The sequence below is a fragment of the Hypanus sabinus genome, unplaced genomic scaffold (genome assembly GCF_030144855.1).
Source record: "Hypanus sabinus isolate sHypSab1 unplaced genomic scaffold, sHypSab1.hap1 H_5, whole genome shotgun sequence".
Taxonomy (NCBI): domain Eukaryota; kingdom Metazoa; phylum Chordata; class Chondrichthyes; order Myliobatiformes; family Dasyatidae; genus Hypanus; species Hypanus sabinus.
The window spans coordinates 864,293-887,844 of record NW_026779046.1 but is presented as its reverse complement, the minus strand read 5'-3'; the positions used below and the strand labels follow the sequence as shown (position 1 = coordinate 887,844).

General features: G+C 48.4%; 2 protein-coding genes across 4 annotated transcripts in view; both read left to right on the top strand.

Annotated features, from left to right (window-relative positions):
• Positions 1-1,612, top strand: part of LOC132386071 (uncharacterized) — a 29,456-nt gene extending 27,844 nt beyond the window's left edge. For all 3 annotated transcript variants that reach the window (XM_059958359.1, XM_059958358.1, XM_059958360.1), the window contains exon 6: positions 1,489-1,612. In XM_059958359.1, coding sequence (XP_059814342.1) covers positions 1,489-1,612 — 124 coding nt within the window. The remainder of the gene's footprint in view (positions 1-1,488) is intronic.
• LOC132386072 (glutathione S-transferase theta-3-like) lies at positions 1,604-12,598 on the top strand. The gene is made up of 5 exons (XM_059958361.1): positions 1,604-1,820; positions 2,327-2,414; positions 5,959-6,109; positions 10,548-10,724; positions 12,333-12,598. The coding sequence occupies exons 1-5, from the start codon at positions 1,709-1,711 to the stop codon at positions 12,534-12,536; spliced, it is 732 nt and encodes a 243-aa protein (XP_059814344.1). The 5' UTR covers positions 1,604-1,708; the 3' UTR covers positions 12,537-12,598.
• The last annotated feature ends 10,954 nt before the right edge of the window (positions 12,599-23,552 follow it).

Below are 23,552 nucleotides of genomic sequence, written 5' to 3'. Positions count from 1 at the left end.
AACCTTCTTAACTAACCTTCCATGTGGAATCTTGTCAAAGGCCTCGCTGAAGTCCATATAGACTACATCCACTGCCTTACCCTCATCAACATTCCTCGTAACTTCTTCAAAAAATTCAATAAGGTTTGTCAAACATGACCTTCCACGCACAAATCCATGCTGGCTACTTCTAATCAGATCCTGTCTATCCAGATAATTTTAAATACTGTCTCTGAGAATACTTTCCATTAATTTACCCACCACTGATGTCAAACTGACAGGTCTATAATTGCTAGGCTTACTTCTAGAACCCTTTTTAAACAATGGAACCACATGAGCAATACGCCAATCCTCCGGCACAATCCCCGTTTCTAATGACATATTAAAGATCTCTGTCAGAGCTCCTGCTATCTCTACACAAACTTCCCTCAAGGTCCTGGGGAATATCCTGTCAGGACCCGGAGATTTATCCACTTTTAAATTTCTTAAAAGTGCCAGTACTTCCTCCTCTTTAATTGTCATAGGTTCTGTTCCTATGCCTCACCAATGCTATGGTAAGAGATAGAATTGTGATCACTATCTCCAAAATGCTCTCCCACTGAGAGATCTGACACCTGACCAGGTTCATTTCCCAATACCAGGTCAAGTACAGCCTCTCCTCTTGTAGCCTTATCTACATAATTGTGTCAGGAACTCTTCCTGAACACACCTGGCAAACTACAATCTATCTAAACCCCTTGCTGTAGGAAGATGCCAATCAATATTGGGGAAATTAAAATCTCCTACCACAACGACCTTGTTATTATTACACTGTTCCAGAATCTGTCTCCTTGATTTCCCTGTTACTATTGGGTGGTTTATAAAAAACACCCAGGAGAGTTATTGACCCTTTCCTGTTCCTAATTTCCACCCACAGAGACTCAGTAAACAATCCCTTCATGACTTCCTCCTTTTCTGCAGTCGTGACACCATCTCTGATCAGCAGTGCCACACCCCCACCTCTTTTGCCTCCCTCCCTGTCCTTTTTGAAGCATCTAAAGCCTGGCACTCTAAGTAGCCATTCCTGCCCCAGAGCCATCCAAGTCTCTGTAATGGCCGCAACATCATAGCTCCAAGTTCTGATCTATGCTCCAAGCTTGTCCACTTTGTTCATGATGCTTCTTGCATTAAAATAGACGCACCTCAAGCCATCAGTCCAAATGGTAATAGTCTTTACCCAGTGTCTGACAGTCCAAACAGTGATAGTCTTTCCCAGGTGCAGGGGTTTCCAAACAGTAATGGTCTTCACCCAGTGAATGGGGACTCCAGACATCTATACTCTTCAACCAGTGTGGGGTGGGGGTCCAAACAGTAATGGTATCATTTCAGAAACGCTGGGATGGTACACGGGGGAAGGGATTTTGACCGCGCACAGATAACCGGGAATAGCGGAGTGGATCTGAGCCTGTATGTGTGCTCCATCTCTCTCAGGCTCCGTTTGTATTTGCATCTGTCCTCTGGTCTCTCCAGCTGGCCCAGTCCCACATATTACAATTGCGTTCACGGGGCAGTCCGGGCGTTGGTAGTTCCCTCCCTCCCGAAGGCGGAGCCTGGTCCGGGGAATCAATCCACAGTGACAGGCTGTTCCCTCTGAACAGGCTAACTTACTCGATCTTTGGACTCGGAGTTGTTGGTCAGGAATCCCTCGCTCTGTGCTCGTCCTTCGTCCGGTTTCATCCCGTCCTGCGCCATGGATCTGGAGCTTTACCTCGACCTGCTGTCCCAGCCCTGCCGCGCCGTCTACATCTTCGCCAAGAAGAACAACATCGCCTTTGACTTCAAGTTCGTCAGTCTAAGGGCAGGTAGAGTTCGCGTCAAACTGTCCAGCCCCTCCATATTCCCTCCGACATCCCACCCGTCACTCCTCCGACATCCCACTCCGTCAACTGCTCTCAACAGCCCACTTTGTTAACCCCTCGTCTCTTCTCCACACCATCTCTCCAGCACCACTTGACTGCTCCATTGCCCACTGACTTTTCTCCACTTACCTGCCCACAACCCCTCCCATCAGGCTATTCCCCTTTGCACCCCTCCTCCTCCACTTCTTCTCTCTCCCCCATTTTCTTCCAGAGGCTATTTCCAGTAGATACCATGACATGATTGATTGAACCCACTCTGACACTTCCTTCCTCCGCTTTGCCCAGGCACTTCTCTGTCCCCCTACTCCCTACCAACCTCATTGTCCACTCCAGTCTCTGCCCCCTCTCTTCATCTGTCTAGTCCCCGGGCCACCACTTTCTCCCAATCCTTGCATGAGGTTTCAGGCTGGGCAGGATCAGATACTCTGCACCGTGTTCCCTCTCCGCAGGGCAGCAGTTCAGCGAGGAGTTTGGCAAAGTGAACTTGCTCCGACGGGTGCCTGCTTTGAAGGATGGTGACTTCATCCTGGCTGAGAGGTGAGGGCACAGTCAGTGCCGGCAGAGCAGATATCAGAGAAAAGGTTCTCCTCAGACCCAAGGATTTATTCCCAGCTCCTGAGAAAAGATGACTGCACAATGTCCATTTCAGGAAGAAAGGAAAATGGTTGGCAGAGTCGGTGTGAGAACAGGGTTAGTGTAAACGAGTGTACAATGGTTGGCAGAGTCGGTGTGAGAACAGGGTTAGTGTAAACGAGTGTACAATGGTTGGCAGAGTCGGTGTGAGAACAGGGTTAGTGTAAACGAGTGTACAATGATTGGCAGAGTCGGTGTGAGAACAGGGATGGTGTAAACGAGTGTACAATGGTTGGCACAGAGTCGGTGTGAGAACAAGGTTAGTGTAAACGAGTGTACAATGATTGGCAGAGTCGGTGTGAGAACAGGGTTAGTGTAAACGAGTGTACAATGATTGGCAGAGTCGGTGTGAGAACAGGGTTAGTGTAAATGAGTGTACAATGGTTGGTACAGAGTCGGTGTGAGAACAGGGTTAGTGTAAACGAGTGTACAATGATTGGCAGAGTCGGTGTGAGAACAGGGTTAGTGTAAACGAGTGTACAATGGTTGGTGCAGAGTCGGTGTGAGAACAGGGTTAGTGTAAACGAGTGTACAATGGTTGGTACAGAGTCGGTGTGAGAACAGGGTTAGTGTAAACGAGTGTACAATGATTGGCAGAGTCGGTGTGAGAACAGGGTTAGTGTAAACGAGTGTACAATGGTTGGCAGAGTCGGTGTGAGAACAGGGTTAGTGTAAACGAATGTACAATGGTTGGCACAGAGTCGGTGTGAGAACAAGGTTAGTGTAAACGAGTGTACAATGGTTGGCAGAGTCAGTGAGAGAACAGGGTTAGTGTAAATGAGTGTACAATGGTTGGCACAGAGTCGGTGTGAGAACAGGGTTAGTGTAAACGAGTGTACAATGGTTGGCAGAGTCAGTGAGAGAACAGGGTTAGTGTAAATGAGTGTACAATGGTTGGTGCAGAGTCAGTGTGAGAACAGGGTTAGTGTAAATGAGTGTGCAATGGTTGGTGCAGAGTCAGTGTGAGAACAGGGTTAGTGTAAACGAGTGTACAATGATTGGCAGAGTCGGTGTGAGAACAGGGTTAGTGTAAACGAGTGTACAATGGTTGGTGCAGAGTCGGTGTGAGAACAGGGTTAGTGTAAACGAGTGTACAATGGTTGGTGCAGAGTCAGTGTGAGAACAGGGTTAGTGTAAACTAGTGTACAATGGTTGGTAGAGTCGGTGTGAGAACAGGGTTAGTGTAAACGAGTGTACAATGGTTGGTGCAGAGTTGGTGTGAGAACAGGGTTAGTGTAAACGAGTGTACAATGGTTGGTGCAGAGTCGGTGTGAGAACAGGGTTAGTGTAAACGAGTGTACAATGGTTGGTACAGAGTCGGTGAGAGAACAGGGTTAGTGTAAACGAGTGTACAGTGATTGGTGCAGAGTCAGTGAGAGAACAGGGTTATTGTAAACGAGTGTACAATGATTGACAGAGTCCGTGTGAGAACAGGGTTAGTGTAAACGAGTGTACAATGATTGACAGAGTCAGTGTGAGAACAGGGTTATTGTAAACGAGTGTACAATGATTGACAGAGTCCGTGTGAGAACAGGGTTAGTGTAAACGAGTGTACAATGATTGACAGAGTCAGTGTGAGAACAGGGTTATTGTAAACGAGTGTACAATGGTTGGTGCAGAGTTGGTGTGAGAACAGGGTTAGTGTAAACGAGTGTACAATGGTTGGTGCAGAGTCGGTGTGAGAACAGGGTTAGTGTAAACGAGTGTACAATGGTTGGTACAGAGTCAGTGTGAGAACAGGGTTAGTGTAAACGAGTGTACAATGGTTGGTGCAGAGTCGGTGTGAGAACAGGGTTAGTGTAAACGAGTGTACAATGGTTGGTGCAGAGTCGGTGTGAGAACAGGGTTAGTGTAAACAAATGTACAATGGTTGGCGCAGAGTCGGTGTGAGAACAGGGTTAGTGTAAACGAGTGTACAATGGTTGGCGCAGAGTCGGTGTGAGAACAGGGTTATTGTAAACGAGTGTACAATGGTTGGCACAGAGTCGGTGTGAGAACAGGGTTATTGTAAACGAGTGTACAATGGTTGGCACAGAGTCGGTGTGAGAACAGGGTTAGTGTAAACGAGTGTACAATGGTTGGCAAAGAGTCGGTGTGAGAACAGGGTTAGTGTAAACGAGTGTACAATGGTTGGTGCAGTCAGTGTGAGAACAGGGTTAGTGTAAACGAGTGTACAATGGTTGGCAAAGAGTCGGTGTGAGAACAGGGTTAGTGTAAACGAGTGTACAATGGTTGGTGCAGAGTCGGTGTGAGAACAGGGTTAGTGTAAACGAGTGTACAATGGTTGGTACAGAGTCGGTGTGAGAACAGGGTTAGTGTAAACGAGTATAATGGTTGGCACAGAGTCAGTGTGAGAACAGGGTTAGTGTAAACGAGTGTACAATGGTTGGCACAGAGTCGGTGTGAGAACAGGGTTAGTGTAAACGAGTGTACAATGGTTGGTACAGAGTCGGTGTGAGAACAGGGTTAGTGTAAACGAGTGGATAATGATTGGTGTCACTGTTTGTCTCTCCCTCTGGGTCTGGATCTAGTGTCAGTGTTTGTGTCTCCCCTGGGGTCTGGATCTAGTGTCACTGTCTGTGTCTCTCCCTGGGTCTGGATCTAGTGTCAGTGTTTTTGTCTCCCTCTGGGTCTGGATCTAGTGTCACTGTCTGTGTCTCTCCCTGGGTCTGGATCTAGTGTCAGTGTTTTTGTCTCCCTCTGGGTCTGGATCTAGTGTCACTGTCTGTGTCTCTCCCTGGGTCTGGATCTAGTGTCAGTGTTTTTGTCTCCCTCTGGGTCTGGATCTAGTGTCACTGTCTGTGTCTCTCCCTGGGTCTGGATCTAGTGTCAGTGTTTTTGTCTCCCTCTGGGTCTGGATCTAGTGTCAGTGTCTGTGTCTCTCTCTGGGTCTGGATCTAGTGTCAGTGTGTGTGTCTCTCCCTGGGTCTGGATCTAGTGTCAGTGTGTGTGTCTCTCCCTGGGGTCTGGATCTAGTGTCAGTGTGTGTGTCTCTCCCTGGGTCTGGATCTAGTGTCAGTGTTTGTGTCTCTCCCTGGGGTCTGGATCTAGTGTCACTGTCTGTGTCTCCCCCTGGGGTCTGGATCTAGTGTCAGTGTTTGTGACTCTCCCTGGGGTCTGGATCTTGTGTCACTGTCTGTGTCTCTCCCTGGGTCTGGATCTAGTGTCACTGTCTGTGTCTCTCTCTGGGTCTGGATCTAGTGTCATTGTCTGTGTCTTTCCCTGGGGTCTGGATCTTGTGTCAGTGTTTGTGTCTCCCTGGGGTCTGGATCTTGCTGGATAGTGATGCCAATCTGAGTTACAATGGAGAGAGGCAGTCCCTCACCCCCGCACCGGGCAAGATGGAGCTGTTGCTGGATGTTCTGGAAGAGAGTGGTTGAAGTAGGCTGGAAGCTAACCTGATAAGAGAATGATGCTCCCTATCTCCCCCCTCACTCCCCTCTCCCAGTGTGGCCATCCTGAAGTACCTGGCTGGTAAATACCGGACCCCCAACCACTGGTACCCCTCCGATCTGCAGCTGAGAGCCCGTGTGGACGAGTACCTGGCCTGGCAGCACACGGCCATTAGGTTCCAAGGATCAAGGCTCTTTATGTTCAAGGTAAACTTGATGGTTCCTTCCAATTCACACTCCTCCAACCAGTCCCACTCTCCACCTCCGCTCCCCTCCAACCACCCTGCTCTTCCCACCCTCCATACCCACACCCCATCACCTCCAAGTCGCCCCTCCCCACCACCCCTCCCCCCCCAGCTCTAACCCTTCCCTGCCCTGTCACACTGCCTCAGTTTGCAGGTATCGCTGAAACTTTGCTGGGTTGTCAGTTAACTGCAGGGATCGTGCTTCAACAATAGAGTCTGTGGCTTCACTCTGATCGTCCACGTGAACAAACTGTGGTTTTCACGAGGATTTGCTCATCTGGTGCTCAACCAGCCAGAGTCCAGTGGCCCCGGGATCACTCACCGAATGCCCCAAGCTTCCACATTTCTGCAGGTTTTCACACACATTCTCCCTTCGCCTTGGTAGAGCCATGGGAAAGGGGCTGTGTGGGGGGAGGGGCAGTGGGAAGGATGTGGTTAGATAGGAGCATTTGGGGGAGGGGCGTAGGGGAGGGGGTGATTGGAGAGGGGCTGCGGGGGAGGGGAGGAGGATCAGAGAGGGGGTTTGGGAGAGGGGAGGTGGTGATTGGAGGGGCTGTGGCGGAAGGGGAGGGGTGATCAGAGAGGGGCTATGGGAGAGGGGAGGAGAGGGGCTGTGGGAGTGGGGAGGGGATGATCGGAGAGGGGCTGGGGAGGGGTTTAGGGTGATTGGAGAGGGGCTGTGGTGGTGGGGAGGGGTGATCGGAGAGGGGCTGTGGGGGAGGGGAGGGGGTGATCGGAGAGGGGCTGGGTAGTGGGTTAAGGTGATTGGAGAGGGCCTGGGGAGGGGGTTAAGGGGATGAGGTGATTTGGGAGGGGTGTGGGGAATTGGGGAGGGCCCAATGTGAGACAGCAGTACAATTGTACGTTCCTGCACTGCTCTGTGTGTCACAGGGACAACAGTCCCCGGGCCAGTGCTGGAGCAAATGGCAGCGCTCCAAATAGCCAGAGCGCAGTTGGAGTCCAGCGGGGTGTTGGTGGAGGAGGAACACTGCTCAGAGATGTTCGGGAAGGGGTGGAATCAAAGCCAGGGTTCTGGTTGGGTGTTTTAGAGACAAGATCTGAGAGATAGGGAGAGGAGATCAGAGTCCAAGGCCGAGTGATACAGTTGGGGATAATTAAGAATTTTCACAGGCCGTCTGGAAGAGAATGGGGAGACGGGGTGGGGTTCGAAAGGTCGGGGAGTGTGAGGTTTCTTGGGGTCCATTGCACTCCCCTCGGAGGTGCCACACTCGACTTTTGCCTGCTTGGGAAGTTTGATCGCATGTATTTCAGAGCAGGGCCTACATTAAGAGTGATCAGAATCAGAATCAGGTTTATTATCACCGGCAGAGAAATCAATTATGTATATTGAGTAGATTTTAAAAAATGTGCAAAAACAGAAATATTGTATAATAAAAAAGTGAGGTCGAAAGCTTCAAAGTCCATTTAGGAATCAGATGGCAGAGGGGAAAAAGCTGTTCCTGAATCGCTGAGTGTGTGTCTTCAGGCTTCTGTATCTCCTACCTGATACAGGGTATAACCTGCACTGCCAGATCATTTCCTCTGCATAACTTGAATAGCCCCAAAACTCTCCCACATTGCCCTGGACTCCCAGATCTATGTCCCCATGTCTGGAATTCCCTCTCTCCCCTCCCCACCTCCCACTGCCCCCCAGCCAAACCGACTTGCTGCTTGAGCAGAGCTGGGCTCCAGGCCCATTCAGCTGTCCACACGGACAGTGCCGGTGGAACAGCCTCCGATTGCCCTCACCTTTGTGCGTGGCATCATTGCCCCTGCTCATACTGCCACTAGCTCTCAATGACGTCCCCCTCCACTGCTGAGCTCAGGGGAGGGGCTCTGACTGAGATTTATTCCGTTACAATGCACTGCAGAGTGGCACTGGAACTGGGCCATCTCAGTTCACCCGACTGCGCTCACACGCAGAGCACCGACCCCCCACCCCCATGGCGAGTGGCTGCTCCTGCTAACACAACACCATCATCATAGTGTCCTACTGCAAGCAAACAGGCCACTCAGCCCCTCACCCGTGCTAGTCCCAAATACAGCTGTATTTGATCATTGGCCAAATACCGACAAATTGCACTGCACAGCACATCCACAGTAGAGTATCCTTACTGCCAAGTTAGCAACCCCAGTCCAATTCTCCCACTGTCAGTACGTTCTCCCCGAGACCGTGACTTCCAGTTTCCCTACAGCTTAGTCAGGTGACTGGTCATATGGATGTAATTTGGTAGCATGGGCTTGTTGGGACGAACGCGACATCACACGTCGTCCTGATGTATGGTTAGATGTGTTCCCTCCATCACTTGTCACCCTGATGTACGGTAAAATGTGTTCCCTACATCACATGTCACCCTGATGTACGGTAAAATGTGTTCCCTACATCACATGTCACCCTGATGTACGGTAAAATGTGTTCCCTACATCACATGTCATCCTGATGTACGGTAAAATGTGTTCCCTACATCACTCGTCACCCTGATGTACGGTAAAATGTGTTCCCTACATCACTCGTCACCTAATGTACGGTAAAATGTGTTCCCTACATCACTCGTCACACGCTGTACGGTAAAATGTGTTCCCTACATCACACGTCACCCTGATGTACGGTAAAATGTGTTCCCTACATCTCACGTCACCCTGATGTACGGTAAAATGTGTTCCCTACATCACACGTCACCCTGATGTACGGTAAAATGTGTTCCCTACATCACTCGTCACCCTGATGTACGGTAAAATGTGTTCCCTACATCACACGTCACCCTGATGTATGGTAAAATGTGTTCCCTACATCACTCGTCACCCAGATATACAGTAAAATGTGTTCCCTACATCACACGTCACCCTTATGTATGGTAAAATGTGTTCCCTACATCACTCGTCACACGCCGTACGGTAAAATGTGTTCCCTACATCACACGTCACCCTGATGTACGGTAAAATGTGTACACTACATCAGACATCACCCTGATGTACGGTAAAATGTGTTCCCTACATCACACGTCACCCTGATGTACGGTAAAATGTGTTCCCTACATCACTCGTCACCCTGATGTACGGTAAAATGTGTTCCCTACATCACACGTCACCCTGATGTATGGTAAAATGTGTTCCCTACATCACTCGTCACCCAGATGTACAGTAAAATGTGTTCCCTACATCACACGTCACCCTTATGTATGGTAAAATGTGTTCCCTACGTCACTCGTCACACGCCGTACGGTAAAATGTGTTCCCTACATCACACGTCACCCTGATGTACGGTAAAATGTGTACACTACATCAGACGTCACCTGATGTACGGTAAAATGTGTTCCCTACATCACTCGTCACCCTGATGTACGGTAAAATGTGTTCCCTACATCACACGTCACCCTGATGTACGGTAAAATGTATTCCCTACATCACTCGTCACCCTGATGTACGGTAAAATGTGTTCCCTACATCACACGTCACCCTGATGTACGGTAAAATGTGTTCCCTACATCACACGTCACCCTGCTGCAGCCCACAGCACAAACCATTTACCTACATTAAGTCAGGAGCAGGCAGAGTGCTCCCTCATGTCTACATCAGGCATGCTCTGGAGGTTTCTTCACCTGTTTTGCAGGGCATCCAAGTTGGAAGTTCCTGGCTTACAGACACTGTCCATCATTGAGCTGATAGTTTGCTGTTAGTGTTTTTCTTGATGCTCACCTCCTGGGGTGAGATGGTAGCTGTGGGAGGGGATCCATTCTCTCTGGTCCCTGGATTATGTTCTCAGAGATTACAGTGGGAATCCAGGAACTGAATCTCGTCCATCTGTCCGTTTCAGTGCGGACCAGTTTATAGTCTTTACAAGTAATGAGTAGAGGGGACTGGAGGAATGATCTCCCACTGGACAGATGTTAGACACTAGAATACTACAGCACATTACAGGTCCTTCGGACCTCGATGTTGAGCCGACCCATATGGTCCACAGGGAGGCAGGAACACTCCAGGAATGTGTGTGCTGAGAGGGACACCCGTTTGCAGGAAGTAACAGAAAGGGAACTCTGGTCCACAAGACATGGGAGCAACATTAGGCCCTTCTGCCCATTGCGTCTGCTCTGTAATTCCAACATGGCTGATGTATTCATCCCTCTCAATCCCATTCTCCCACTATCCCCCTTTGGCCTTTAACAGCCTTATCAATCAGAAAGCTATTAAACTGCTTTAAATATCTCAATGACTTGGCCTCAACAGCCACCTGTGGCAAAGAATTCCACAGATTCACCAGCCTCTGCCATCTCTGTTCTAAAGGAATGTCCTTTTATCGGAGGCTGTGCCCTCCCACTATTGGACACATCCTTTCTATGGCCACTCCATCTCGGCCCGTTGATACTGAATAGGATGACTGACCTCTGCACTGTTTGCCTCAGCGTCTGCTCCCTCTGCTGACGGGCCAGCCAATTCCGAAGGAGCAGCTGGATGAGGCGGTGGAGGACCTGCAGAGTTCAATTCAGCTGTTGGAAGACAAGTTCCTCCAGGACAGACCATTCATCGTAGGGAACGAGGTGTCCCTGGCCGACCTCTTCGCAATCGTGGAGCTGATGCAGGTGAGGTGGAAGGACCGGTTACTACCGAGGCCTAGAGCCTCTGGACACCCTCCTCGGTGGCCTCGGCGGTCCTCGAGGGTCCTGGGCTGAAGGCCAGGTGTCCTCACTCCCCAGCCTGGGTGCTTAAATCGTGACGAAGCATTCATCCCACCCACTGTTCTCTGCTCCACGATCAGAGATTCTCAGTCCCTCCACTTCTGACGCTCGGTCCCAGGGGAATACTCCCATTCCAGCCTCCCAGATACAGCACACTTCCATCCCACCTCAGCCATGGACTGCTCTGCCTCTCCCTCCTCTCTCCTCTGTCAGATTTGGCATCACGTCTTGTAGCTCGATGTTGCACAGACTCCCCATCTGTGTAACTCCACGCAGTCACTACAGTAAACACCTGCCTCTGCCTCTCCCACTTCTCTCCTTCTCACTTCCTTTTTCACTCATTCTCTCCTCCCTCTCTCTGTTTCCCTCACTCCTATTTTTTCCACTTTCTCACATTCATTCCCCACACTTGTGGTTTAACTCTCTCATTGTCCCCTCCCTCTCTCACCCTCTGCCCCTCCTGCCCTCTTTTACCCACTTCCGCCTCTCTCTTGCACTGCCCCTCTCTCTATTCTCAGACTCTCATGTTCTGGTCAGTCTCAGCTCCCTCCATATTACTCTCTGCTTTGACGAATCACTACCTGAGTCCCTTCACACACCGTGGACAGCTCCCTCGAGTCTCACGGCTGTGGACAGCTCCCTCGAGTCTCAGCTGTGGACAGCTCCCTCGAGTCTCACGGCCATGGACAGCTCCCTCGTGTCTCACGGCCGTGGACAGCTCCCTCGTGTCTCACTGTCGTGGAAAGCTCCATCGAGTCTCACTGTCGTGGACAGCTCCCTCGAGTCTCACTGTCGTGGACAGCTCCCTCGAGTCTCACTGTCGTGGACAGCTCCATCGAGTCTCACTGTCGTGGACACCTACCTCGTGTCTCACGGCCGTGGAAAGCTCCATCGAGTCTCACTGTCGTGGACAGCTCCCTCGTGTCTCACTGTCGTGGACAGCTCCATCGAGTCTCACTGTCGTGGACAGCTCCATCGAGTCTCACTGTCGTGAACAGCTCCCTCGAGTCTCACGGCCGTGGACACCTACCTTGTGTCACACTGTCGTGGACAGCTCCATCGAGTCTCACGGCCGTGGACACCTCCCTCGAGTCTCACGGCCGTGGACACCTCCCTCGAGTCTCACGGCCGTGGACACCTCCCTCGAATCTCACTGTCGTGGAAAGCTCCCTCGAGTCTCACGGCCGTGGACAGCTCCCTCGAGTCTCACGGCCGTGGACAGCTCCCTCGAGTCTCACTGTCGTGGACAGCTCCCTCGAGTCTCACTGTCGTGGACAGCTCCATTGAGTCTCACTGTCGTGGACAGCTCCATCGAGTCTCACTGTCGTGAACAGCTCCCTCGAGTCTCACTGTCGTGGACACCTCCCTCGAGTCTCACTGTCGTGGACTGCTCCATCGAGTCTCACTGTCGTGGACAGCTCCCTCGAGTCTCACTGTAGCTTTCCCACCATTCCTTCGTCTTGCTGTGCTGCTGGCTGATGATTCTCACTTATCGTCTTTCCTTTCCTGCAGCCCGTGAGTGTTGGGTTTGACCCATTTGCTGATCGGCCCAAGCTAGCTGCCTGGCGGGATCGAGTCAAGGCAGCCCTGGGTAAGGAGTTGTTTGATGAGGCCCATGAGCAGCTCATGAAGAGTGGAGAAGCTCCAAGTACTTTGGACCTCCAGTCTCCTGCAATACAACGTCTAGCAAAAAACCTGAAGAAACGATACAAGTGATGGAGCCAAGCATCTGCTCTCTCCAAATATTTCCTCCAATGAAATAAAGAGCTGAAAAGAGAGGTTTGCTTCCTGTGTCTCAGTGAAATGGGAACGGCAATAGCAATGTATGATGGACAGCTTGTTTCTGTTCATACAGGTCAAATCAGTATAACAGTGCATTGAGGTAGAACAGGGCACAGTAACCGAATGCAGACTAACGTGTAGCTGAACACAGAACATTACAGCACAGTAGTCCCTTCAGCTCACAATCCATCTGACTCTTCCCACCATTCTTCTACCCTGCTTTGTAAGAGTTTCTTAAATGCCCCTATCACCACCCTGCATACCCACCACTCTCTGTTTAAAAAGCCTAACTCTGATCCTCAGAACTTCCTCCAATTCCCTCACTCCCTCATGTTAGCCATTTTGGCCCTGGAAAAATGTCTCTGGCTATGCACTCAATTCGTGGATCTTAACATCTTGCTCACCCGCACCAAGTCGCCTCTCATCTACCTTTGCTCCCAAAAGAGAAGTCCTGACATTTCCGGAGAACGTGCAGTGCAGGTGAACAGTAAGGTGCAAGGTGATAGTGAGGTTGATTGTGAGTCAACAGGAGACCATCTTGTCGTTCTAGCAGCTCCGACCTGCTGCTAACAGTCCTTATCCCTGGTGGTAGTGCTTTCAGATTCCTGGACCTTCTGCCTGATGGAAGAGAGCAGATCCAGGTTGGATGTGGTCTTTGGTTAACTGGGGGGTCTGGATGTTGTCTTGACTCTTCATCCACAGTAGGTGACAACTCTTGTAGCTGCAATTCACCCTAACAGCTCAAACACACAGCAGGTGCTGGAAATCGGAGACACAATGAGTAACTCAGAAATACTCAGCAGGTCGGGCAGCATCTGTGCAGAGGGAAGCAGTTAATGTTTCAGGTCTGGGGCCCTTCATTAAAACTGAGAAAGGAAAAGAAAAATGAGCTTTGAGTCATAGGGTAGCTGAGGAAGGGTTGGGTTGTGCAAAGGGAATGAGGGTGAGGCCAGATGAATTGATGACAGTTTGAAGCAAGTATTGATCCTTTGTGTGAGATAAGTTATGGTGCGGAGTCTCCGATGGGGACATACTCATGAGAGAAGGCTGAACAATGACATTAGTACCTTGCTGACAATGTCGGTGTGCACCTGGAAAATCTACGGGGTTGTTCAGAACAGCATTGAAACACTGCTTGGATTTAGTTGGGTTACGGTGCGTGAGCAGTTTGAGCTGCAGGTCCTGACAGAAGAGGTGAGGTTGGGTTTCGGAGTCTGTGTCTGTCCTTCTCACCAGACTGATGGGCAATTTGCCGCTTCTCTTTTCCACATAACTTTCCCATTGAAAGGGGGATCTCACTGAAACCTATCGAATATTGAAAGGCAATCATGAGGAAATCTGCAGATGCTGGAAATTCAAACAACACACACAAAATGCTGGTGGAACGTAGCAGGCCAGGCAGCATCTATAGGGAGAAGCGCTGTCGATGTTTCGGGCCGAGACCCTTCGTCAGGACTAACAAAGGGTCTCGGCCCGAAACGTCGACAGTGCTTCTCCCGATAGATGCTGCCTGGCTTGCTGAATATTGAAAGGTGTGGACAGAGTGGGTGTAGAGAAGATATTTCCCATCGTGAAGGAGTCTAGCCCTAGAGGGCACAGCCTCAAAATAGAAGGATGTTCTGTAAAACAACTGCGATGAGGAGGAATTTCTTTAGCCGGAGGGTGGCGAGTCTGTGAAATACATTGCCATAATCAGGTGTCACTGGGTATATTTAACACAGGTTATAGTTTGTTGATTAGTAAGGGTATCAAAGGTTACAGGGACAAGACAGTTTTGGGTTTGAGAGGGAAAATAAATCAGCCATGACAGAATGGTACAGAGGTCTCAATGGGTGGAGTGGACTAGTTCTGCTCCAATGTGTAGCCCTCTCACCATGGGCTGATAATGAGTTAGCTATTACTTTGAATACAAACTAACAGCAACATAACTCTGCAATGCATGGGGAATAATGATGAGAAGGCCATTTCCAGTAAATTAACATTTTAAACCATAACAAACAAAATAAAGGAAAGGGCCCATTATATATTAGTCTATAATGTGCATTTAATCGTTGGAGCTGATTGTTGTGTGATCAATCCAGTTTGCTTCACTTCATTTACTCGCGGAACTGAAATAATTCTGCAGTTCAAGCGAATCATAAATAAATACCTACACAACGACCAAGAGAAAAGGTATCGAACTTTCTCTAATTCCAGGTGCTAACGAGCTAACTAAAAGTTATCTGCACATTCTCCAACAGACCAAAGTCTGCATGAGGATTTTACAACATCAGTATCTGTCCTTCCAAACGGGTTCTGCAGGTATTTCAGCATGTTCTCCCATTACATCTGCGTCCCAATCCCATCTCCCTTCTTTCTCCTGCTCCCTCGAAACTCCCGCTCTCTCTAGAAAAAATACAGCTTCCTGTTTTTGTAACCATGCTCTCTCTTGAAAAAAAATTAACAAGACAAATATTATTGGCTAATTCAACAAGCCTACCTTAATCAAATGATTCTTTATTTTCGACAGCAAAAATGAAATACTCGATTGTTTGATGTAATTAAAGGAACACTTACTGCATTGTGAGAAAATCTACAAAAAAAACCAACAGTATAACTGTATTAATAAAACAATGCATGGTCTTAAAAAGGGTAATACAAATGTCTTATAGTCTTGTAATAACACTGGAAATTAAACACCTTACTGAACTAATAGCTTCTGGCTGTGCCATGTCTCCATTCCCCACAGATTCATGTGCCTCTCAAAGAGCCTCTTAAACATTTTTATTGCATCTGCCTCCACCACCACCCATGGCATCACAATTCAGCACCCAACACTCACTGTGTGAAAACAATTGCCATGCACATCTCCTTTTAACATACCCCTCTCTCACCTTAAATGCGTGCTCCCTGTTATAGGCATTTCAACCCTGGGAGAGAGATATTGGCTTCTCATAACATTATAAACCTCTTGTCAGGTGTCCTCTCAGCCTCCGCCACTCCAGAGAAAACTACACAAGTTTGTCCAATTTCCTGTTATAGTGCATGTCCTCTGATCTGGGCAGCATCCTGCTAAACCTCTTCTGCATCTTCTCCAAAGCCTCCACATTCTATGGAGGGGCAACCAGAACTATATGCAATACAGTGGATGCAGCTTAACTGGAACTTTATAAAGCTGAAACATAACTTCCTGACTATTGACCTCAGTGCCTCAACTAATAAAGGCAAGCATATCATACACCTTCTTTATCACCCTATCAACCCGTGCAGCCACTTTCAGGGACCTAAGGACTTGGACCTCAAGATCCCCTGTACATCAACACTGTTCAAATCGTCCCATTAACTGTGTACTGTTTGCTTGCATTTCTCCTTACAAAGTGCAACAGCTGCTGGAATAAAGTCCATCTGCCATTACTCTGCCCGTTACTGCACAGTATATGCGGCTATCTTCTTTGGCAATCTTCTATACTGTTCACAATGACATCAAACAATCATTAACTAAAAAAAATAAATCTATGTTCTTATCATTGTCCCAGTTTGGATCCTGGAGGAACATCACTAGTCACAATCCACCAGCCAGAATATATCCCATCAGTCATGACCCTCTATCATCTATGAGCAAGCCAAATCATCAAGGACTTCATGCATCTTCATCTTCAGGATAGGCCCTCTCCGAGGAACCTTATCAAGCCTCTATTAAAATCCAAGTAGTATGATGCTAACATTCTAGGCTGTGCTGGAACAGGAGACTGTGTACCCAGACCATGCTGGAACGGATGACTGTGTACCCGTACCGTGCTGGAACGGGAGACTGTGTATCCAGACCGTGCTGGAACGGGTGACTGTGTACCCAGACCATGCTGGAACGGGAGACTGTGTACCCAGACCATGCCGGAACGGGTGACTGTGTACCCAGGCTGTGCTGGAACAGGAGACTGTGTATCCAGACCGTGCTGGAACGGGTGACTGTGTACCCAGGCCGTGCTGGAACGGGAGACTGTGTATCCAGACCGTGCTGGAATGGGAGACTGTGTACCCAGACCATGCTGGAACAGGAGACTGTGTACCCAGACCATGCTGGAACGGGTGACTGTGTACCCAGACCGTGCTGGAACGGGTGACTGTGTACCCAGACCGTGCTGGAACGGGAGACTGTGTATCCAGACCGTGCTGGAACGGGTGACTGTGTATCCAGACCGTGCTGGAACGGGTGACTGTGTATCCAGACCGTGCTGGAATGGGTGACTGTGTACCCAGGCCGTGCTGGAACGGGAGACTGTGTACCCAGACCGTGCTGGAACGGGTGACTGTGTACCCAAGCCGTGCTGGAACGGGAGACTGTGTACCCAGACCGTGCTGGAACGGGAGACTGTGTACCCAGACCGTGCTGGAACGGGTGACTGTGTACCCAAGCCATGCTGGAACGGGAGACTGTGTACCCAGACCGTGCTGGAACGGGTGACTGTGTACCCAGGCCGTGCTGGAACGGGAGACTGTGTACCCAGACCGTGCTGGAACGGGAGACTGTGTACCCAGGCCGTGCTGGAACGGGAGACTGTGTACCCAGACCGTGCTGGAACGGGAGACTGTGTACCCAGGCCGTGCTGGAATGGGAGACTGTGTACCCAGGCCGTGCTGGAATGGGAGACTGTGTACCCAGTCTGTGAAGGGGTTATCATACAATGAACGTTTGATAATTCTGGGTCTGTACTCATTGGAGTTTAGAAGGATTGTGGGGGGGGGGGGGAATCTTATTAAAATCTTTCAGATGCTGAAAGGCCTGGACAGTGTAGATGTGGAAAGGATGTTTCCCATGGTGAGGGAGCCGAGGACAAGAGGACACAGCCTCAGGTTAGAGGGGCATCCATTTAAAACAGAGCTGCGGAGAAATTTCCTTAGCCAGAGGTTGGTGAATTTGTGGAATTTAATACCATAGGCACCTGTGGAGGGCTGGATATTATATTAGGGGTTACAGGGAGAAGGCTGAGGAATAGGGTTGAGAAAAGGATCAACCATATTTGAATGGTGGAGCAGACTTGATGGGCCAAATGGCCTAATTCTGCTCCTAGATCTTATGGTCTTAGAGCAGATAGGTTCCTGAGGGAGAGGTTAAAAATGTCTGCAGATAACCTCACCAGTTGTTCTGCACAAGTTCTAAGAATAGTCCACAGCTTCACTCTCCAGAAGACTGACGTCTGCAGTGGTGACTGTACGTTCAGATGCCCTGGAGGCTGCTGGGATGGGAGGTGACTTTCCAATTCCCTTCTGTTCAAAGTGTGGTGAGCTCATCAGGAAGGACACTGATGGTTTCTCCGACTAATACTGTCTCTTGGCATCTCTGATATCTTTAGTTAAGTTGTATCTTGATTACCCGTATAGGTGAAGAGTCATCTGGTTTGCACACCACAGTGTCCATTAGACTTCAGTAGGGAAGAGATCTCAGAATCAGGTTTAAAATCACTGGCATACGTTGTGAAGTTTGTTAACTTTGTGGCAGCAGTACAATGCAATACATAATAATAGGAAATTATTGTTCTCGGGTTCCGGTTCTATTCTGAAATCGGATGGCAGAGAGGAAGAAGCTGTTCCTGAATCACTGAGAGTGTGCCTTCAGGCTTCTGTACCTCCTTCCTGATGGCAGAGGGGAAGAAGCTGTTCCTGAATCACTGAGAGTGTGCCTTCAGGCTTCTGTACCTCCTTCCTGATGGTAACAATGAGAACAGGGCATGTCCAGGGTGATGGGGGTCCTTGATGAAGAAGACCTCTTTTTTTGTGACACCGCTCCTTGAAGATGTCCTGGATACTACAGAGGCGAGTGCCCATGATGGAAGTGACTAAGTTTATAACTCTCTGCAGCTTACTTTGATCCTTTGCGGTAGCCCTGCCATACGAGACGGTGATACAGTCAGTTAGAATGCCCTCCATCTGTAGACATTTGACAGTGTCTTTGGTGACAAACCAAATCTCCTCAAACTCTCAATGAAATATAGACACTCTTGTGCCTTCTTTGTAGCTGCATCGATATATTGGGTTGAGGTTAGGTCCTCAACAATATTGACACCCAAGAACTTGAAGCTGCCCACTCTCTCCACTTCTGATCCCTCTATGAGGATTGGAATGTGTTCCTTCGTCTTCCCCTTCCTGAAGTTCACAATCAGTTCTTTGATCTTACTGACACTGAGCGCAAGGTTGTTGCTGCAACACCACTCAACCAGCTGATACAGTGACTGTATAAAGTATTCACCCCCCCTTAGAAATTTTCATGTTTTATTGTTGTACAACATTGAATCACAGTGGATTTAATTTGGCTGTTTTGCCTCTGGACAACAGAAAGAGACTCTTTCGTGTCAAAGCAAATACAGATCTCTACAAACTGATCTAAATTAATTACAAGTACAAAACAGAAAATAATTGATTGCATTGAAGTGTTCACTCCCTTTAATATGACTCACCAAATCATCACTGGTGCAGCTACTTGGTTTACAAAGTCACACTATTAGTTGAACGGAGATCACTGTGTGCAGTGTTACGATCCAGCAACAATGAAAATATAATTCAGACAGGCTTTTTATAGGAAACAAAACATTTATTAAACACTGCTTAAAAAAAACCCAAAAGTAAACAAACAACTAACTTAACCAGAAGTCGGCTGCAATATGACAGCTCGAACAGTTCTTAAAGCGAGAAATGCAGACTCAGTTCTTTATAGTATCGCAAAAAGTCCAAATGATTTATACAGTCAGTTCAGGGAGAGACTTTTCTTGCAGTAATTAAATCCTCTTTCATGACATTACTGCTGATCCCAGCCGAAGTAGGCTTTGCCGAGGGATTTACGGTTGGAGGAAATAAAACGGCTTAAAGGCACTGGCCTTTCCTTGGTGAAACTCTGCGTTCAACTCTTACTGCTTTCAGAAATGCAGGAGTTATCATGGACACAGGTTACTAACTCCTTGTACGAAGATTTAATAAAGGTTGACACGAGTGAATCTGCAGATGCTGGAAATAAATAAAAACACAAAATGCTGGCTGAACTCAGCAGGCCAGACAGCATCTATGGGAGGAGGTAATAACGACGTTTTGGGCCGAAACCCTTCATCAGGAGTTAGTGACGACGCTCCTGATGAAGGGTTTCAGCCTGAAACGTCGTCACTACCTCCTCCCATAGACGCTGTCAGGCCTGCTGAGTTCTGCCAGCATTTTGTGTTTTTAAATAAAGGTCGAATCTGCTTCACCATCGACATCAACTTTCCTCGATCCTTCAGCTTCCCGAACTTCGATAAATCTTCACTCTCCACTGGACTGGACTTTAACTACAGTATACAGTATTGTAGCAAAACTGCTGGCAATAACCTTTGAGACTTAAGGTGGAAAGATTATGTTACTCCATCATCACAAGACTATTACATCAAGCCCTGCACAACCTCAATTACAACATGGCCATGTGACAGGCACAAGATACCCACAGATACATAACAGCAGTCAAAGTGTTTCAATTGATTGCAGTAAAAATACACCTGGATATGGAAATTCCAACTGCTGGTGAGTCAGTATCCTGGCAAAAACTACACTTCAAGTAACTCTGCGTAAAGGTTTCTGAAAAGCACAAGTCGGGAGATGGATACAAGAACATTTCCAAGTGACTGGATATCCCTTTGAGTACAGTTAAGTCAATCATCAAGAAATGGAAAGAATATGACAGAGCTGTAAATCTGCTGAGAGCAGGTCATCCTCAATAACTGATTGGCCATGCAAGAAGGGGACTAGTGAGGGAGGCCACCAGGAGAACTATGACAACTCTGGAGGAGTTAATAGCTTCAGTGGCTGAGATGGGAGAGACTGTGTATACAACAACTGTTGTCTGGGTGCTTCACCAGTCACAACTTTATGGGAGAGTGACAAAGGGAAAGCCACCGTTGTGGGGGAAAGCTCATGAAACCTGGGCGAGACTTTGCCAGAAGGTCTGTCAGCTGGAAGCAGATTCTATGGTCTGACTAAACCAAATTTGAGCTTTTTGGCCATCAGACCAAACTCTGCATATCATCAAAAGCACACCATCCCTACGTGAAGCGTGATGGTGGCTGCTTCATGCTGTGGGATGTATCACTGCAACAGGCCCTGGAAGGCCTGTGAAGGTAGAGGGTAAAACGAATGCACCAAAATACAGGGAAATCCTGGAGGAAAACCTGATGCAGTCCGCAAGAGATCTGTGAATTGGGAGAAAATTTGTTTTCCTGTAAGACAATGACCCCAAGCATAAAGCCAAAGCTACACAGGAGTGGCTTAAAAACAACAAAGTTAATGTCCTGATGTGGCCAAGTCAGAGTCTAGAATTCAATCCAATTGAGAATTTGTGGCTGGACTCGAAAAGGGCTGTTCTCTCACAATCCCCAAGCAGCTTGAGCAGTTCTGTAAAGAAGAATGGGGAAAAATTGCACTGTCCAGATGTGCAAAGCTGATAGAGACCCGTCCACACAGACTCAAGGCTGTAATTGCTGCCAAAGGTGTGTCTACTAAAAACTGACCTGAAGGGGGTGAATAACTAGCAATCAATTATTTTGTGTCAGCATTGAGACGGCTCACCCTGCCCTTGTTGGGCACTGCCTCCCTTTTGAAGCAGATGGAAACAATGAGAGATTGGCTGCAGCAATGAGAGACTGAAAGTGTCTTTGAACACCTCAACAGTTGGTTGGCACAGATTTTCAGAGCCTGACTCCTTTGTGGCCTGTCGCCTTGCAAGGGTTTACCCTTTTGAAAGACAGTCTGACGTCAGCCCCTCAGACAGAGATGACAGGGTACCGGGCACAGCAGGGATCTGCACAGCTGTAGTTATATTCTCCTACTTAGAGCACAGCTCGTCTGGTAGTGAAACATCACTGCCATTCATGATGTTAATTGATACAGGGTTTCTGGGATGGGAATGCCCGGATTACCCTCTGTGGTGCATAGTGCTGGGTCTGTAACGTCAGCTGAATATTTCAGCTTTCCAGGTGTCTGGCAGGATCACATTTGTGTTCCCCTTCCGATGGACCGTCTTCAACCTCCTCAGTTGAATTCTCAGCCTATAGACCGTCTTCAACCTCCTCAGTTGAATTCTCAGCCTACAGACTACCTTCAACATCCTCAGTTGAATTCTCAGCCTATAGACTGTCTTCAGCCTCCTCAGTTGAATTCTCAGCCTATAGACTGCCTTCAACCTCCTCAGTTGAATTCTCAGCCTATAGACTATCTTCAACCTCCTCAGATGAACTCTGAGCCTACAGACTGCCTCCAACCTCCTCAGTTGAATTCTCAGCCTACAGACCCTTCAACCTCTTCAGTTGAATTCGGAGCCTGCAGACTGTCTTCAACCTCCTCAGTTAAATTTTCAGCCTACAGACTGCCTTCAACCTGCTCAGTTGAATTCTCAGCCTATAGACTATCTTCAAACTGCTCAGATGAATTCTGAGCCTACAGACTGCCTTCAACCTCCTCAGTTAAATTTTCAGCCTACAGACTGTCTTCAACCTCCTCAGTTGAATTCTGAGCCTACAGACAGCCTTCAACCTCCTCAGTTGAATTCTGAGCCTACAGACTGCCTTCAACCTCCTCAGTTAAATTTTCAGCCTACAGACTGCCTTCAACCTCCTCAGTTGAATTCTGAGCCTACAGACTGCCTTCAACCTCCTCAGTTGAATTCTGAGCCTACAGACTGCCTTCAACCTCCTCAGTTGAATTCTGAGCCTACAGACTATCTTCAAACTGCTCAGATGAATTCTGAGCCGATAGACTGCCTTCAACCTCCTGTTCAATTCTGAGCCTACAGACTGTCTTCAACCTCCTGAGTTGAATTCTGAGCCTACAGACTACCTTCAACCTCCTCAGTTGAATTCTCAGCCTATAGACTATCTTCAAACTGCTCAGTTGAATTCTCAGCCTATAGACTATCTTCAAACTGCTCAGATGAATTCTGAGCCTACAGACTGCCTTCAACCTCCTGTTCAATTCTGAGCCTATAGACTGCCTTCAACCTCCTTAGTTAAATTCTCAGCCTATAGACTGCATTCAACCTCCTGTTGAATTCTCAGCCTACAGACCGCCTTCAACTTCCTCAGTTGAATTCTGAGCCTGCAGACTGCCTTCAACCTCCTCAGTTGAATTCTCAGCCTACAGACTGCCTTCAACCTCCTCAGTTGAATTCTCAGCCTACAGACTGCCTTCAACCTCCTCAGTTGAATTCTCAGCCTATAGACTGCCTTCAACCTGCTCAGTTGAATTCTCAGCCTATAGACTATCTTCAAACTGCTCAAATGAATTCTGAGCCTATAGACTGCCTTCAACCTCCTGTTCAATTCTGAGCCTATAGACTGCATTCAACCTCCTGTTGAATTCTCAGCCTACAGACTGCCTTCAACCTCCTCAGTTGAGTTCTCAGCCTATAGACTGCCTTCAACCTCCTCAGTTGAATTCTGAGCCTACAGACTGCCTTCAACCTCCTCAGTTGAATTCTCAGCCTACAGACTGCCTTCAACCTCCTCAGTTGAATTCTCAGCCTATAGACTGCCTTCAACCTGCTCGGTTGAATTCTCAGCCTATAGACTATCTTCAAACTGCTCAGATGAATTCTGAGCCGATAGACTGCCTTCAACCTCCTGTTCAATTCTGAGCCTACAGACTGTCTTCAACCTCCTGAGTTGAATTCTGAGCCTACAGACTACCTTCAACCTCCTCAGTTGAATTCTCAGCCTATAGACTATCTTCAAACTGCTCAGATGAATTCGGAGCCTATAGACTGCCTTCAACCTCCTTTTCAATTCTGAGCCTGTAGACTGCATTCAACCTCCTTAGTTAAATTCTCAGCCTACAGACCGCCTTCAACCTCCTCAGTTGAGTTCTCTGCCTATAGACTGCCTTCAACCTCCGCAGTTGAATTCTGAGCCTACAGACTGCCTTCAACCGCCTGTTGAATTCTCAGCCTACAGACTGCCTTCAACA

What these genes read in the sequence shown, in the direction of transcription:
- LOC132386072 (XM_059958361.1), top strand. Translation starts at nt 1,709, where the DNA reads ATGGATCTGGAGCTTTACCTCGACCTGCTGTCCCAGCCCTGCCGCGCC. An exon ending in CAAGGCTCTTTATGTTCAAG is followed by an intron (nt 6,110 to 10,547) that starts GTAAACTTGATG and finishes TGTTTGCCTCAG; the next exon opens with CGTCTGCTCCCTCTGCTGAC. An exon ending in CAATCGTGGAGCTGATGCAG is followed by an intron (nt 10,725 to 12,332) that starts GTGAGGTGGAAG and finishes CCTTTCCTGCAG; the next exon opens with CCCGTGAGTGTTGGGTTTGA.